This window comes from Cebidichthys violaceus, unplaced genomic scaffold (genome assembly GCF_023349555.1).
Source record: "Cebidichthys violaceus isolate CVI_PGR_0920_01 unplaced genomic scaffold, fCebVio1.0.p SCAF_20, whole genome shotgun sequence".
Taxonomy (NCBI): Eukaryota; Metazoa; Chordata; class Actinopteri; order Perciformes; family Stichaeidae; genus Cebidichthys; species Cebidichthys violaceus.
This window is the reverse complement of record NW_027176373.1, coordinates 10521927-10539053: the sequence shown is the minus strand read 5'-3', so window position 1 is coordinate 10539053 and position 17127 is coordinate 10521927. Positions and strand designations below refer to the sequence as shown.

At 40.8% G+C, this 17127-nt stretch overlaps 2 protein-coding genes across 2 annotated transcripts; one reads left to right on the top strand and one right to left on the bottom strand.

Annotated features, from left to right (window-relative positions):
* Window positions 1-1080: 1080 nt before the first annotated feature.
* On the bottom strand, window positions 1081-5679 carry gltpd2b (glycolipid transfer protein domain containing 2b). Its single transcript, XM_068716572.1, has 4 exons — window positions 5470-5679; window positions 2974-3032; window positions 2618-2796; window positions 1081-2489 (listed from the first exon to the last, which is right to left on the bottom strand). Exons 1-4 carry the CDS (start codon window positions 5537-5539, stop codon window positions 1871-1873), a joined length of 927 nt encoding a protein of 308 aa, XP_068572673.1. The 5' UTR covers window positions 5540-5679; the 3' UTR covers window positions 1081-1870.
* Window positions 5680-9229: 3550 nt separating this feature from the next.
* chrne (cholinergic receptor, nicotinic, epsilon) lies at window positions 9230-16911 on the top strand. The gene is made up of 12 exons (XM_068716571.1): window positions 9230-9301; window positions 12884-13017; window positions 13236-13280; window positions 13461-13570; window positions 13673-13828; window positions 14034-14137; window positions 14217-14417; window positions 14865-14979; window positions 15072-15186; window positions 15279-15486; window positions 15590-15723; window positions 15879-16911. The coding sequence occupies exons 1-12, from the start codon at window positions 9232-9234 to the stop codon at window positions 16044-16046; spliced, it is 1560 nt and encodes a 519-aa protein (XP_068572672.1). The 5' UTR covers window positions 9230-9231; the 3' UTR covers window positions 16047-16911.
* The last annotated feature ends 216 nt before the right edge of the window (window positions 16912-17127 follow it).

The following is a 17127-nucleotide window of genomic DNA, read 5'->3' as shown; positions in this document are numbered from 1 at the left end:
AGGTGAAATGCTTCACCCTATTTTTTTTGGAGCATGTGGCCAGTTCTTACACGTTGTACCTTTTTAAAGTGGAATGGCCAGAATGCCAATGTTGATCCTTTTTTTCATGGCTTATTATGAATCGCTGTTTATAGGGGACAGAAAAAGAAGCCAGCCGGTGTCAAAAGAAGCGTGATGTTATCACATTCACCATGATCCTCACAGTCTACAGCGCCATTGTGCACCGTAGTTAAACGATGCACACATACTGCAAAAAGGAGTCGAGGTAATGTCCATATCTGTGAACTAGTGAGAGTCTCTGCACTTTATTTTCACAAGAGGAAGTGAATACGCAGTGGAAATACCACCAGCAACATGTCATCCTCCTACACACAGCGCAGGTTAAAGGTTTCTGGATTCTAGTACAACAAATAGTTGTTCACAATCATGAATAATGATCAACCCGAGCTCAGAAATGTGTGAATTCTGTTTTAGTTAGTATTATTTTTTCCTTTGGGGGCTGCTTTTCTTTAGTCTGCCGCCAACTGCTTGACAAGATTACAGGCGAAGTGTACTTCCGCTCTGTGACCTTCAACCAGCTCCTGTCTCCTGTTCACACCGAGGCTTCAGGCTCTATCCTTATCCCTCCTTTCTTCCCTGTCTCCTCCTCAGAAAGAGAGAGCACAGTCCAGGAAAAGGGAGAGAGTCAGGATTACGTGGCATTAGAGGTATTTGTGGCTTTAAAATAGTTCGATCAAGAGTAGTGCCGGTGATTGATTCTTACACATGCTATTCTCTCTGTTCCACACACAGACTATATTTAAAAATACTGAATAATCTGACACATTTAGATATTCTTCGGATCAGGACTTTTTGTAATATTTAAGGCATAACATCTAATATTTTCTTACAAACAAAAAAAAATTCCAGTGTCACACAAGCAGATTTTATCCACCATGATGATAGTAAGAGAAGATTACTCTGTAGCAGAGAGAACCTCTGCTGGATGGTGGATAGCATTACACAGTTCAGTCATTGGCATTTAAATGTCAAAGTTATCACATTACTCGACCACACTAAGTCAGAAAATAGGCATCTGGATTCTTTTTTTTTTTGTTATTTAATAATTATTAACATGATAGAAAAATGTACAATATATAACAGAGAAATGTATTTTCCACACACACCACAGATGCTATGAAGCGCCATTTAGTCCTTTGTTCAGCACATGTTGATTTGTTGTGTGTAATACCTCTTTAATTGGATAGATTGGTCCCAGATTTAAAGGCTACAAGGCATTTAGACAAGCCAGTTTTGGAGGTAGTATACTAAATCACCAAGTGCTAGCTACAATTAAAACAGAACATTTTCCATAGAATTTTTAAAATGTAAAAAAAAAAATCTTGAACTGTACAATCTAATGCAATCCATTACAAAATCACCTCCCCTGTGACACGTGCTGAGAACATTATAAGCTTAACAAATGCTGGATTTATCGCAGTGGTGTGATAAAGGGTTGCTTTAGGTGTGCAGTGCCCATGTTATTATGTGCACCTGCTTAAATAATTCACATTCTGTGTTTAGCCAGCCTGAATGCATCAGCTGTCTTCAAAATGCCTCTTATGTGAGAAGCCGAGTCATGAGCTCATAAAATGTGATGAAGAATGTCCACAGGTCGAAAGCCTGATACTTCAGTATCAGTTGATTGTTGACGCAGCACTTTGATTGTGGGTGGGGGAATATGGCACTTGTGAATTTTAGCTCAAAAAAGTTTATTCATGTTTCCTTGAGAAAAGTTTACGCCACGTTTTTTATAGCTAGGCGTTTATGTGTGATGCCCAGGAAGCCGTGAGGACAGTGCAAATATGGTCAAGTCTGATTAGCCCCTTTTTTATGGCAAGTCCAGCATGTTATTTTCCTCAAGGGCTTTCTGCGTCCTGTCATAAACCTCCCCGATGGCCTGAACCACTCTGTTCAGCACCGTGTTCAGCTCCTCTTGGCTCTGCACGCACACCAGCCTGAAGAACAAACCCCGCTCTGGCATGGCAATGAAGGCCAGCTCGGCAGCCCTGCGGACGAACCAGGTGTGGTGGTTGGCGAGGGTGCTCTGGTAGGCCTCCCTGCACAGCTCTGAGGGGCTCCTCAGCCGGCCGGCCACCGGCGTCTCAGCCAGCTTCTCCAGGAAGAGCTTCAACCAAAGCAGAGCGCGATGCAGACGCAGAAGAGTCCTGCATCCAGAGTCCGTCTGATGGTGGAAGTCCACCAGTCCTCGGTCCAGCTCCACCCAGATCATGGAGCGCACAGAGTGATAAGCGCCGGCGTACTGTGAGACCTCCTGATCGTTCTTTGTCCCAGCGTCTCCGCTCACACTGTTTATTGAGTGTATATCTGGGCCCAGCTCTGCTTCAGGGTTCCCTTCTGACAACAGGGCCAGTTGACGGATTATGGAAGTCTTGCCCTCTATCTCTTTAGATATCAGTCCCACCATGGGGCCCAGTGCCTCCATAAACCTGGAGGAGTAAACCCAAAACAAGATGAATCATCTTACGGAGTCCAACATGTCATAAACGTAAATTACTTCTTTCTTTCTAGTGGCTGTAAATGAATCTACCGTGCCTGTTTTATCTGATGAGTTTACCTCACAAGCTCGTCCCAGCAGGACAGATATGGCTGCATTAGCACGTCTGACGTGTAGGCCGGTGCAGCCAGCAGGTGGGAGTGCAGGAGTGACACCTGGAAGGTCTGACCGGGGCACCCCTCGATGACCTGGGGGCCCTCAGCCCCATCAGCCTCACTGCTGTTGTACAGCTGGTGAAGCTGACAGTTGGGGGGAAGGGCGGTATGTGAGAGTGGGGGCGATTGGCGGGGGACAAAGAAAGGGAGAAAGCGGAAGTGATTCGCTGCATTCAAATTAGCCATCTGCTTTACAAAATCAGCCTTATGGAGGAAATGTCGTAAGTGAGGAAATGCTTTATAATCTGTGTGTAGTCTTACCTTGTTCACCTGATTATATCCTTTTAAACAAGAATCCCAGTGGTAATCCAAACCTCCCTCTGCAGTGAGAAAGTGAAACTGTTAGTGTTTGATTACAGAGACGTTTTTTTGTCTGATAATACTGCAACTCTGTTTCAAACACAAGGACATTGTACGTTACATGTGCATTTAACACATCAAAATTAAATATTTATTAGTTTGCATTTCCATATTAATTATAAAGAATTAAACCTGCAATAACAGATTTTTTGTTGTGAACACAATGTTGACAAATCCTTTTAATGTAATATAGATAACTTATTTAGGCATCCAGCAGTTAACCAACTATAGTGTAACCTTGTCTGTGTGGTGTACAGACGGTTTTTAGAGCTTTTTCACTGACAACCGCTGCCTGCCACGGCTAAAAAAAACAACGTTATGAGAGCTAAACAATGAGCTGCAACTCGCTATAATGCTCCTTAAAGCTGCAGATTCAGATACTCAGTATTTTTAGGTTCATTACAACGAGTGACCCCTTTTTATATCGTCAGATTCTCATTTAATTCATTATGTTGTAAAAAAAATATTGATTATAGCCACTTTGGTATATATAGTCTTATTAAAAAAAATGACATTCTTGATTAATTCCACTTGAAAAAAAGAATGGGAAATGTATTTTAGATATAAAATATGTAAGTAGATACCCCTCTAGTGCATTTTTTACATTTCGTATGATCGTGATGCTAACTTCAGTGGTTGGCCTACAAAAAAACGTTATCCCTGCCTGACTCTATGAGCCTATGATTTGACAGCCTACCTGCCCGACTATCTAGCTGTCTAGTTAACCGCGTACCTGTGCACACTCGTGGCTCTTCACCGGATAATTTTTTAAATAGCTTACTCTTTCTGGTTTCTCTACTGTTACCCACCCAAGTAAGATTATATAGCACACAGACAAGTAGATAGACAGAGAGAAAAACAATGCAGAAAATAAGAAAATAACATTCTTTTAACAGCAGGCCGTGATGTTGAGTTTTAATCCCTTTCAGCTCATTCCAGCCTGTGACAAAGATTTAAGTTGTCTCAAAACACTGACTTCCGCAGCACACATCATGTGCACAAGACAAGTTGCTGGTATCAATTTTGGACCCCATAAAAATCTCTAATAACATGCCTCCATTGAGCCACAAGACCCATGCACTAACCATTAGTAAAATACTATATAGGAATATATAAGTTGCAGTTATGAAAATAACTGACATGAAAAGCCCCTTTACACTGATATACTAGAGGTCTATATCTTGGTATATTGAATTCAGCTTACTGAGGTCAAACTAATCCACACTTTTCTTTGGGACCTCCTGTCAGCAGGCCTCTGCAGGTCTCCAGACCACACAGGCAAGGAGCAGGTGTATCCGACCACCTTACAAGCAAAAGCCATAAAATCTGCCAGTGCTCCTCTACACGAGTCATTACCATAAAAGCCCTTAAACATCAGCCTCCAAATTGACCCTGGAAGACTTTCGTGAACAATGAGCTTCCTGTCAGATAACTTGGCCAGTCAACCTCACTGAGCTACCGAACTCTCTCAGTTCAAATTCAACTCAGAGCCCGTCTAATAAACATGCATTTCTAACTTGTCTGTGACCTCCTGTAGACGCTGCCAAAAATGTCAACAGGGAAGTTTGCCACCGCAAACTAAGAGCTGTATCTAAATTTAAGTTTCCTAACTGAGTTACTATTAGGATGCAGAGCTGGCTGCTCATGCTCCCAACTGAACTTTCCTTTCATCTTGGTATGCACTCTAAAATCTCACTCAAGTCTCTCAAATCTTTGAATCTAATCCATCAGAAAACGATCACATGATCCCATTGAACATTGTTACACTGCTTATCAGAATTTTGTTTCCATGTGAAAAACTACTGATATGTTTTATTTGTATATATGTAGACTTTTGGATTGAAAATGTATTTATTTTGTTATATTAAACAATACTTCTTTTTTTCTTATGTGCTGCACTTTATTATTGTCATTCTATACTTTTTTAGCCAAGCTAAGATACAGTTAAATAATAATAATATATAAATATATATTAGTCAAATAGTCCAAGATTCCCACAACAAAATAAAAAGAGTTTGGAGCTGTTTTGCATTATAAACCTTTAGATGTCATCATGTTCCAAAAATCTTCATGTATAAAAAGTATTTATTTAGGCAATACTTCATCTGATGTGACTTAAATAGCTCATGTAATAAAACAAATAAATCACTGTGTCATTTCACAGTCCAAAAACATGTCAAATCACACGTAGAAATACTTCTGATATGTTGTGAAATTTCTGAGCATGAAGAGTGAGCACTAAGTGGTGTGACCATCATGCTTGATTCTGCAGCCACCGCACCATGTGACACATTCCTGACGAGGAGCGCATGCATTTCAAACAAGGGAGGGATTGTATAGATTATTAGCACAAGATAGAAACCACACACACACACACACACACAGAAAAATACTCACGGATCCACAGGGAGCCGAGGAACAGCAGCAGGACTATGATAGCAGCAGCAGCCTTGCTCTTAACACCCATTCTGAAGTCCAGTTTGGGGTCTGCCGGTCCCTCTCGGTTCCCTCTCTTTGTCCCTATATTTTAACTCCTCCGTGTCTCACATGGGTCCTTGTCCCCTTGCACTGGCTGTCACCACAATTACTCCTTGCTGGACCCCTGACTCCGACCCCCTGCCTCCCCCCTTCCCCCGTCCTCGCAAATCTTTCATACTCCTCCCCAAAACCCTAAATAAAAAGTTCTCTCACCCATTGTACCTCACAGAGGTAATGTTTAACTCTATTTTACGGCAGCTGTTTTCCCCCGCCGCACTGTTACAACTCAGGCTGCTCCCGCTCTTTCTTTTTTAGGTTTTCCTTTGGCTTTCTTTTGATTCACGTCTTTTCTCTTTCCTGCCTTTGTTTCTGACTGATTTTCAAGCTGCCTGTCTCTTGGGTTGTTGCTCAATCTGAGAGTCCAGAGATCAGCCACTGGCTGATAATGCAGAGCCAACGCAGCTTGTCCGCCAGTAACCCCCTTCCTTCAGATTCATCTTCTATATAAGCGCTATATTCCTGACCAGTTTGAGTAAACACTTGCTCCCTCTCCTCCTCCCACCACTACCACCCTCCCTCCTCCCTCTCCCTCTCTTTCTCTCTCTCTCTCGCTTTATAACTCATTCACACACACACACACACACACACACACACACACACACCATTAGCAGCACAACCACAACTACCACACACAACAGTGCTGACACACATTTCAGTTGGTTTAAATGGGAGTATAACATGAAACATATATGAGTATCTCAGGACACTCTCAATGTATACAAATGTATGTTTCCCCACTCTTATATCTTTATTGAAACCTAGAGTAAACCTCTGTAATGATCAATTAAAAAGCAGATTGTGTTTTCCCACAATCTGCAATCGGCTGACAAGATGTGATACCAAATCTACGTTTGTCAATGAATAACAAAGTCTAACCAATCTTATTGTAGTTGAGACGGCTAAATGAACAAAGATGTCCATTCACACTAAATATGACAAAGACATCTGCTGTTCTACAAAACATAATGGGAAACTATTTTGGAAAGAAAAAATATAATTTCCTTTCCCTTGTCACCATATCTTTTACAAAATCGTATTCATATTCTACATCCTTTTGAATTTCTAATTGCTTATTATTTAGAGATTACATCCGATTGTTGGAGTCTAAAGTCTGAGACATGTCAGTAAAACTGGAGTGAAGACGTAGCGCATAAAGGGTGTTCCCATGATTATCACCTCTGATAGTGATAATCATGGGGAACCCACTGATTGGTCGCTATCACTGAGTTTGCTATCTCAAGTTGAACAATGATTGAACTCCACACTCGAGCCAATCCACATGTGTGCTCCTGAAGAGGGACTTAACAATGGTATTTTGCAGTGTAGGAGCGGGAAAACGGTGAAAGCTGGGGCATTAATTACTTGGCTGGGAGGGGCTGGTCATGGGGCTTTTAATATGTGCAACCAATGAATGATCCCATTTTAAATAGGCAACAACTGACAAGGGAAGACTGTGAATCCCTGTGAAAACATGTGACCCTAATCTCGGTTTAAATGCTCTGATAATATTCATTTTAAAATAGATATAGTCCTTCAAAAATGTATGTTTGGTTAAAAAAAAAAGACACAGAAAGCTGTCTATGCTTGACATGGTGCGCAGGTGCAAAGTACTTGGTAGACTAAGCACATGGAACATATGACTCCACGCTGTTCAACTTAATTTATGAATGGGGGTTCAGTAGAGCAGGAAAGAGGTATTTTGTCAATGTCAGATAAAATCGCACTGGATTCTCCATCAGCTTCCATACAAAAGTTAGAGAAACACATGTAGACAGTCAAAACATTTAATCACGTGATCTTTTTTTTGTTTAAATTTAAGTAGAGCACACATATCCAGAGCTGGATGATTGAACATAATGGTAGCAGTGCAGATGTTCAAAATGTAATGGTGAAAAAAAAGCATGATTGTTACTGATTGTTGTGGATGTGACCTTGTGGGCTGAGGTACACCGGTGAACTTCCATTGGCAACAAGCTTTCAACATTTTATGTAAATCCCTAAACTGAGGATTAAATCGTGAGAGTGAATGATTAATTTTAAGACATTTACCGATAGGAGTTTACTGTTATTGTAGCTTTATCATTGATGCACAGCATGCACTGGCGATTTAAAAAATGTTGTCATTGCATATTCAAATTACAGCTCTTGGTCCAACCGCATTCACGTACAATGTTTGTGAAGCACATGCTTCACTGGATGTAACTATATTTATAGCCCTTGTTATCAAAAAATTAAGACAGCATATCTGTCTGACATTTTGCACAGGGAGGCCTCCTTGTCAGTTGTTTTAAAGAACTGCCAAATATCATTGGTTGGAGTTCAGAAAAAAATTCTTGGCTTCAGCTGTACAGAGTAAGAAGAGCAAACACTGGACTTCACCCAGACTGGTTGTAGTGGGAAAATGTGACCTAAACTGTATGCTGACAGGCTCCTTTATCTTAAAATTTTAAAAAAGCACAACTTTTGCCCCTCTTATCTTATAATTTGCCCATTTTTGTCTGAATCTAAAATGCGTGTAATTTTGCTCTGCTCTGTGAGCGGACAGATCCAGCCCTTCATCTGTCTCTGAGCTCTAAACCGAACTGAACTGAGTGTGAGACATATAATCTGCCTTCTGGAGGCTCCAGTTACCTTAAAGAAGCTCATCTCTGTTTCCCCAACTGTATATTTAGAAGTACATCACATACTGTGCAACTCACATGGCACATTCCAAAAATCAAGTCTGTTGCCCTTGTCCCTGCAGAGTGGCACTACTTCCATTACTCACAGTACTAATTATAAGAGCAAATTTAGTCCCTGGATTTGAAATGATTGATACTTCACGGATGTCAGTCTGGTTTGTTCTTTTTGGAGTTACCTTTGTAGCAAGATCCACTTCTGTTGCAAAACAAGTTCTCTGACTTATCTTAAAGCAGTTCCAAGTCTCCAAGGAGTTTTATGAGCATTTTCTGCCTCACTCTGTCGCTCCTGGAGTCCTGCTGTTGAAGGGCTCTGCGGTATGTATTAATACTCAAGACACATAGCAGGGAGAGAGCAGGCCCGCATACCTCGCTGCACCCAAGGGTGTACGTATCTCCATGTTGTTTTTGTTGTTTTCTTTGCTCTGTCTGACACACAGATCCACGTATTCTATTCAGACAATAGTTACACACAAATACGCAAAGTCAGCATCCCTATGAAAACGTGTCATTGGGGATTTTCAACAAACAATCAATCCTACAATCTATGACACTTATCAAACTAGAACTATTATAATCAAAAACAATTTATAGGACTATTGCAGGGATATTGGAGATTCATCATATTGGAGTTGAACAGCATAAAATCTAACTGTTGCCTACATTTTGTCATAGAAGTGCTTTAAATAACTGGCATCGCCTCAGATAGTTGTTGTCTAATGATTGTGATGATGATTATTGTGAGTGACCGCAGTGTGACTTGAAGTCCTGGTTTAGTGCTTCCCAGCTGCTGTGAAATCTGAGCCATGGATAGCAACAGCCGGGGTGGGCGACAGTCAGGGTGTTTGGTTGAGGGATTTAGGGCTCTTCCTCTCTGTCTTTACTCTCTCTCTCTCTCCCAAACTTAATATTTAGATAGAGAGCAGTGGAGTGGTCTTGGGACATGATGGCAGCCCGCAGGTTTTGGATATTCTTTGGAGTCTTAGCTGTTCTCGGGACTTTAATGGTTCAGGGTAAGTGGCGCAGTGTCAAACTTTTGCCACATCCCCATGGACTGGCTGGCTGCCTTTTCAGCTTAAAATGCCTGATGATCGGCAGAAGATCAGTGTTGAGAGAGACAACCAGCTCTAAAACTCTTACTACATTGATTGGCATGCCAGAGAAAAACTTACTTTAGACCCTCGGGAAAACTTGTTAAAACTTCTCCACACATACTCTTGTAAATCATTGAATTTGTGTAGATTATACACATTTTTGACTATTTTGTAATTTTCCTTCTGTTGATGGCATATCTGCAAGAATACATACAGTTTATCTATAATATTTTACATACTGCTATAGAGTAGACATAAACTGGCTTTTTATTGACATCCATGCACAAAACCATGCACTTAATTTGTAGACTTGCATGACTTTGTAACACATGTAGCATACAAGGCAAACCGGATATAAAACATGTTTATCTCTTCTCGCATACAGTAAGTGCGCTGTCCACAGGGATCCATAAACTGTCCCATGATTAAGTATTGCTTTGAGTATAGTCAATGCAGTTTATAGGATGAGCACAAAAAAGTATCAAGTAAAGCAGAGCGTCATCAGTGCTTTGTCCTGAGAGCAGCAGTACCGGAGTGTGTAAAGATGGTCAGATGACGTTCTGCAACAGGAAGGTACCAAAGGCTGCAGTGGAAGCAGAAGTGAGAGCCTCAATGTGATGGAAGTTTGAAAACATATAATTCTACAAATCCATTTGGCCACTCAGGAGGGAAGAGCTCTCGACAGCTGTGGACAAATCTCCTGTCCATCTTCTTGGCAGAGGTCACTGGAGTAGTTTAAACATTCCTCAGTGACGAGGCGCTGGCATGGACGAGACAGACCCCGAAATGTAGACTTCTGGAAAGCATTCATTAGGATGCTGGAAATATGACTGAGGACGTCCAGGAGGAACAATGCAGACGCTGTCCTAGACAAGCTTTTTACGCCCTTACTGATAAACACATTGTTGTTGCAATTCACTTATCAAATTGACAATATCACTGTCAGATGCAAACTTTAGATGAGGCCATTTAATCTCTATACACTTAGAGCAACAGCTGTACTTACAATCTTGATATTAATGAACTCAATCAAGGTGCAATATCAGTTCTGATATTAGGAATGAACTCTTGTCCTCCCGTCCTCATCGAGTGATAATCACATGTGTAGTGGACTGGAAAGAATCTGACTGCTAACAGGCCTGAGATACAGAACTCTTCCTAGAAGGGATACTTACTGCAAGGTGGACAAACTATTTCTTCTTCATGCTAGATCAAATTTCATTCTCTTTGCTTCTTTTGTGTAAAATGGTCGCATGAATAGGAGTGTGCATTAGACAACACGGTCAACTAGGGTGAGCTTGGTTTGCCTTTACCCTTTAGTCAAACAGTGAAGTTGTAATGTTTACCTGGTGGCCATGTTGTCCTGACCTGCCCTCTGGTCACCCTAAAGTGTCGGCTCAGGTAAAGCACATGTATCTTCTCACTCACAGCTAGTGCTATCTAGCGATTTCATCTGCCAAAGTTACGAGATATCCGATCCATTTGACCACTTTGATCAACACTGCATCCCCTCAATTCTTTTTTTAATGGGTTTTTGGTTAGATGCCTAAAATTTGGTTTGTGGTTAAAATAAGCTCAAGAGAGTTTTGTTCTACGATATGAAATCTGACTGAAGATACCCCCTGTTGTGAATTTTGAAGCTTTTAAGTGTTTTAGAAAAGGCGGTTGCAACCAAGTTACTAAATAAGCCTACAACACATCATCACACCAACTCGTCCACTTTCACTGGCTCGTTGTCTACTCGCGCTCATGCAACTGTGGTGGAGTTTGTTTACAGCCTAATTTAAACTTTTTGCTTCTGCCGATTGCATTCACGCTTCAGAAATCACAAAAGTGGTGTTTCATTTGTGAAGATTATCCTGCTGAACAAAATGTGTCATTATCATGAACATTTTTTTTGCCACAGATCATATTTTCTGCAATAATCCAAAATCTAAAGTAAATAAACCCTTATTTTGCAAGGTAACCATTGCAAGGCTAACTTCCGGGGCTGGCCTTCACAAATACGCCATCCCTGATCCGTGTGAGTTGAGTAAGACATCACATATTGTGTGTTTCTCACTCTACCATTGTAGAGTGCATCCCTGTTTCCTAAAAAAGTACATTCCCATACAACTATTCTGCATTCAGGCTGTAGTGCTAGTAATATTTTGTTTTGTACTAAAATGCCAGCATTGCTATGGAAATGTCTTTGCAGCCGTCCATCATTCCCAGACTGTTCTCCTGTTATATACTTTTTTTTCTAGATGGATCCAAAAATCATGGAGTGCTATTCTACTGTATTATTATAGATATATTGTAGCAACACCAGAGCAGATGCAGTAAGCAGGCTGTCATACGGTCAGTCTATATGTACCTGCCACAGACATCTGAGCATTGCAGTGATTTTTCATAGTTTATTGTAGTAGGCAAGGCTGTCAACTTTCTGTCTACATTTCAAAGACCATTTTAAGATCTTCCTATTAGGGAGTGTTGTTAGATATGTTTTCCTCCGTGTTGAAAGTGGAGGAAGTATGGATCTGTTTACACATTCAAATGGATATTGGCCTAAAGTGATGCTTCAGTGCTGCTGGATTTTGATGAAATACACAGGAATTACACTTTTTTGTTTACCAATATTTAATCATTAACAACTGGCAAACCCTTGGAAAGTGAGAAGTCTCTCCAGTGTCATCACACCGCCCACTACACAGATTGTCCCACGGGAGAGTTACGATTATAGCTCGAAACTATGTGACATGTTTGTGCCCGATTGGACCAGGCAGACCTGGGAAGGAATCGATCACGAGGGACGACATCTTTACTGCTTCGTAGTATGTGTTGCATCTTTGTTTAATGATGGAGTTGATGATTATTGTAGATGACCTGAGTGTGACTTAAAAACTGTCCTAGTTTCGAGTTTCCCAGCTGCTGTGTAATCTGAGCTACGGATAGTGACAGCTGGGAGGGAAGAGGCAATGTGTCGGAAATAACCTCTGCCTTAGTCCCTCTTCAAGTTTATACTGAAATATAGTGTAGCGGAGGAAGACAGACAGATCGCATTGTTGCCTTTAAGTGCCGTTTTGAGCATCTTTACTAGTCTGTAGACTCTTCACACACATGATATCACATGATGTCAAGTCGGCTTAAAACGTTGGTGTTAAAATTTACAGTATAGGTGCTTCTAAGTACATACAAAAATAACTTATTTTGCATCTGCACTTTTTTTTCTCCACATTGTCAAGAGCATTTTTCTTTAATGATCTCAAAAGCGACTATTCAATCAACTGTGGACAAGATTGGAAGGTAATGACAACATTTATGATCGCAGTATGTCAGTCTTGATATTTGAGAGTACAGATATACACATTTAAATAAACGGACCCAAACTTAGTTTACCTGCCTTTCAGACTGATTACTATTTAAGTTTCTCCACCCTCCCGTCGTAAAATATTCATCAGACGTAATTCCATCACATAAGTACGTAAACTCACTCCATTTCTCATCTTTGTTTTCATGCAGTGCAGTGCAATGAGGAGTCCATGCTGATCGGCGACTTGTTCAAAGGCTACAACAAGAATATTCGTCCAGTGGTTCATCCTGAAGACAAGATGGAGATTCAGATCAAGCTGACCCTCACTAATCTCATCTCCCTGGTGAGAGCTCTCTCTTGTCGCATCAAAGCCTGGCTGCAACACTGCCAAACAGCTAGCTTACACAACTCTTAAAGTAGTTCACCATTATTTCCACAGGACTATAAGCACTTTGGCCTGAGCACAATAATGGCTGTTAGGTCACTGGCGTAGTAACTTAGCAGTGTGTGATCTACATCTACAGCTCAAATATTCACACTGCTTCTTCACTTATACTGCAGAACGAAAAGGAGGAGACTCTTACGACTAATGTGTGGATTGAGATTGTGAGTTTTCCCTCTCTTCATACTTATATGTTTTTGTGTCTTTTGTACAAATCCTGGTCAAACTTTTTTGGAGTAAGGTTAATTTTGCCTTGCAGACTCTGTCCTGCTCCCTTATTCAGCCCTCGGCTGTGTCTCGTTTTTAATGTCACTGTTGACCTTTCTCTCAAATGTCATCTACAGCAATGGACTGATTATCGCCTTGCCTGGAACAAATCTCATTATTATGACATTGATGTTATTCGTGTTCCGTGCAAGACTGTTTGGCTCCCTGACATTGTCCTGGAGAACAAGTAAGGCAGTGACATCATGCATTTTTTCCTCACCTGCAGTGTCATCATATATAATCTAGTCTGGTGTCAGCTGTTTTTGTTCTTTACCCTCAATTTCTGCAGCATTGATGGCAAGTTTGATGTGGCTTACTACGCCAATGTGTTGATCAGCAGCGATGGTTGGATGTACTGGCTGCCTCCTGCTATCTATCGCAGCACTTGTGCCATTGAGATCACCTATTTCCCATTTGATTATCAAAACTGTACGCTAGCATTCAGGTGAGGAACAATTATATGATTCCAATATATAAACTATATATAACTACTGATTTGTTTTAGTTTTTTATTTCATACATGGAGCCTACATGGGTTAAACAAATGGCAAACCCCAATAGAGGGCTACAAACATGATCATAGAACTGGAGTTACATCCAGGTCACAACCATTTTCTGTCCTGTTCTATCGTCACTGCCACGACCCCTAGATCCCAGACATACAGTGCCAATGAAGTGGACCTCATCTTGGCGAAGAATGGAGAAACAGACGAGACTATTGAGTGGGTGGACATCGACCCCGAGGCTTTCACAGGTACAGTACGTCGGCATTCAACACTCTAATTTCCAAAGCACACAATTTGTCTCCGGCTTATTCTGTCTTCACCCCTCAGAGAATGGCGAGTGGGCCATCGTCCATCGTCCAGCCAGGAAGATGATCAACACACGGTACACCCCAGATGACCTAGAGTATCAGGAGATCTTGTTCAATCTGATCATCCAAAGGAAACCCCTCTTCTATGTCATCAACATCATCCTGCCCTGCTCTCTCATCTCCTCGTTGGTGGTGCTGGCCTACTTCCTACCTGCACAAGGTCAGTGAAGCTGTTATCTAATTCCCTACAACTGTTAGATTATTATTGTTTCAGATGGGGCGATATTACAAGAATGTTATAAAATACAAAGTGTCATAACGTTGTGTACTTTGGACATAAAACTAAATAATAATTCATTCTAGTTACTCGTATTCTGACTAATAAAAAAAGACTAGAATTTAAGGATTTTTTTTATGACTTTTCTTATATAAGCAATAAAACAGAGTAAATATAGTCAGTAAGTATGTTGTCAGAAAAACACTCTTTGCAGATTTGTTTTCAGTGAAATGTTTTATCATTATCCCCATAGAGTTATTTGCTGCTATAATAAAGTGCCTGAACACAAAGAATACTGAGAGTATTGGATCCTAAAGCTGGTATGTTTTTGTTTTTTTGTTGATTTGCTGTGTTCCTCTGTCTCCTAAGTCTCTGTTGTCTCCTCCACAGCCGGGGGACAAAAGTTGACTGTGTCCATCTCTGTCTTGCTGGCTCAGACTGTCTTCCTCTTTCTTATTGCCCAGAAGATCCCTGAGACGTCTCTCTCGGTCCCTCTCATCGGCAAGTGAGTCTGTGTGTGTTCTCTGCTGACCTCTGCTGGACTTAATCCATACAGTTTGAGTCTCCAACACAGATCTTCTCTTTGTACTCCCTCAGGTACCTGATCTTTGTTATGTCTGTCACTACTCTCATTGCCACTAATCAAATAGTGGTGCTGAACTTCTCCCTGCGTAGCCCCAGCACTCACACCATGTCAAATACTATCAAACATGTAAGTGTATTCTATGCAGCAGAATTCAGTCAAATTGGTCTATTGAAGAGTTATTTTGTGTCAACTTCTGTTATCTTCTTTGCCTCCCTTAGGTGTTCCTGGAAATGGTACCTCGCTTCCTGGGCATGCCCCCACTGGTGGATGACAGTGAGGTGACAACTGAGGTGAACGGAGTGAGGGAGCGGCGGCGCAGCTCCTTTGGCCTCATGCAGAGAGCAGAGGAATATGTACTGAAACAACCTCGCAGTGAAATGATGTTCGACAAACAAAGAGAGAGGCATGGTCTCACACGATCCATTGGTAAGATGTCTATTTTCAAACCTATGACCCATCTCTAAAAGCTAACCAGCCGTCAACGTCGTGGCATACTATTGTCTGACTCTGTTTCTCCTTCCCCCCCTAGTGGATAATATGGATGTCAGCAGTACAGCCAACCTGTATAAGAGTTTGGCCCAAGCTGCACCCGAGATCAAGCAATGTGTGGATGCCTGCAACTTCATTGCTGAGAGTACGAGACAACAAAATAACATTGGATCTGTGAGTGTCACTTTAAACTTTTAGCCAACATCAATGCAATTTAAATTATTTTTTTTGAATATGTCTATTGATTTCATGTTTTCCTATCTATAATGGTTTTAGGCTAGCTGTTATCTTAGTTCTTTAATCAATATTCCCTTGATTTCTAAACACAGGAAATTGAAAGCTGGGTACTGATTGGGAAGATGATCGACAAGGTGTGTTTCTGGGCTGCCATTCTCCTCTTCATCATCGGCACAGTGTGGATCTTCCTAACAGGACACTTCAACCGGGCGCCTGAATTTCCGTTTCCGGGGCAGAGCAAAAAATATGTTCCAAGTTAAAAAGACAACTACAAAATATACTCTTTTACTCTGATGAAACCTTTCCAAGGATCACTGTGCCTCATGCTGTCGATAAGGCTGAGCGATCTTGCTCATTGAGTCCCAGGCTCAGATTCAGGGTTGAGTTAGCTGACTTTAATAACAGAGATTTAACAACAAATCTGGCTGTGTTCACAGCTCGGACTTCTCTTTGTGAACACTTGTCAGGCAGCTGAGGGTTTTTCATTCAAACCTTCAACTTAGTTAGAGCCAAGTTCTTCATTTCAGTGCAAGTTCTTTGGATGTATACATTAAATGGGTGGAACAGGTCTTGATAGAAATAGTGATATTTTAATTCATAGTAGTCATCATCATTACCAAGCACAATCAATATTTGTTTTGTGGTATAAAAGAAGCAAGTTCAGACTTCAGGTCAGAGGTGTGTTTAAAAAAAAAATGCTGAAGATGTTTCCTCACCATGCTGAGGAAGTTATTTCTGTTGAAGCAAAGCATTTTTTAACCAAAACTACGACGGCATTAGGTACTGTATTGCATGGATCCATAAGCACGTAGAACCGGATTCATAAATAGCAATAAAGAAGGTTATTTAACTGATTATGTGATTTTATTTACACGTGATGTGCTGAAGTTGTCAATTTTTCATGGGCTTTTAAGAATTGCCCATGTATCACACTGAAAAACATATCTGATAAAGCCTGGAGAAGTTTCCCTGCATGCACTACGTCTTATATGTGAAGAGTTTGTACATGTAACTTGAGCCAGCCAACTCTGAATCAAAGCCTTATTCTTCTTACTTTGACTTATTTATCAGAAAGTCTTGTTTGGGGTAGATGGCTTGGAGCGACATTGTCTTGATTCATTGTGCCATGCTTTTTTTTTAAATAAACATTTTATTTTGTGCATTGTGACTTGCTTAATCAATTTATTGCAAAGTGCAAGCTGTTTGAAAACCCTGCCTTAGATATAAAATGAGGAAAATCTAATCTTGAATTGTATGTCAAAGTAGTTGTGCATGTAGTACTTCAGAAGCTACAACAGATTGTGCCATATGCATCTCAGAAAAGACAGGAAATGATAATAA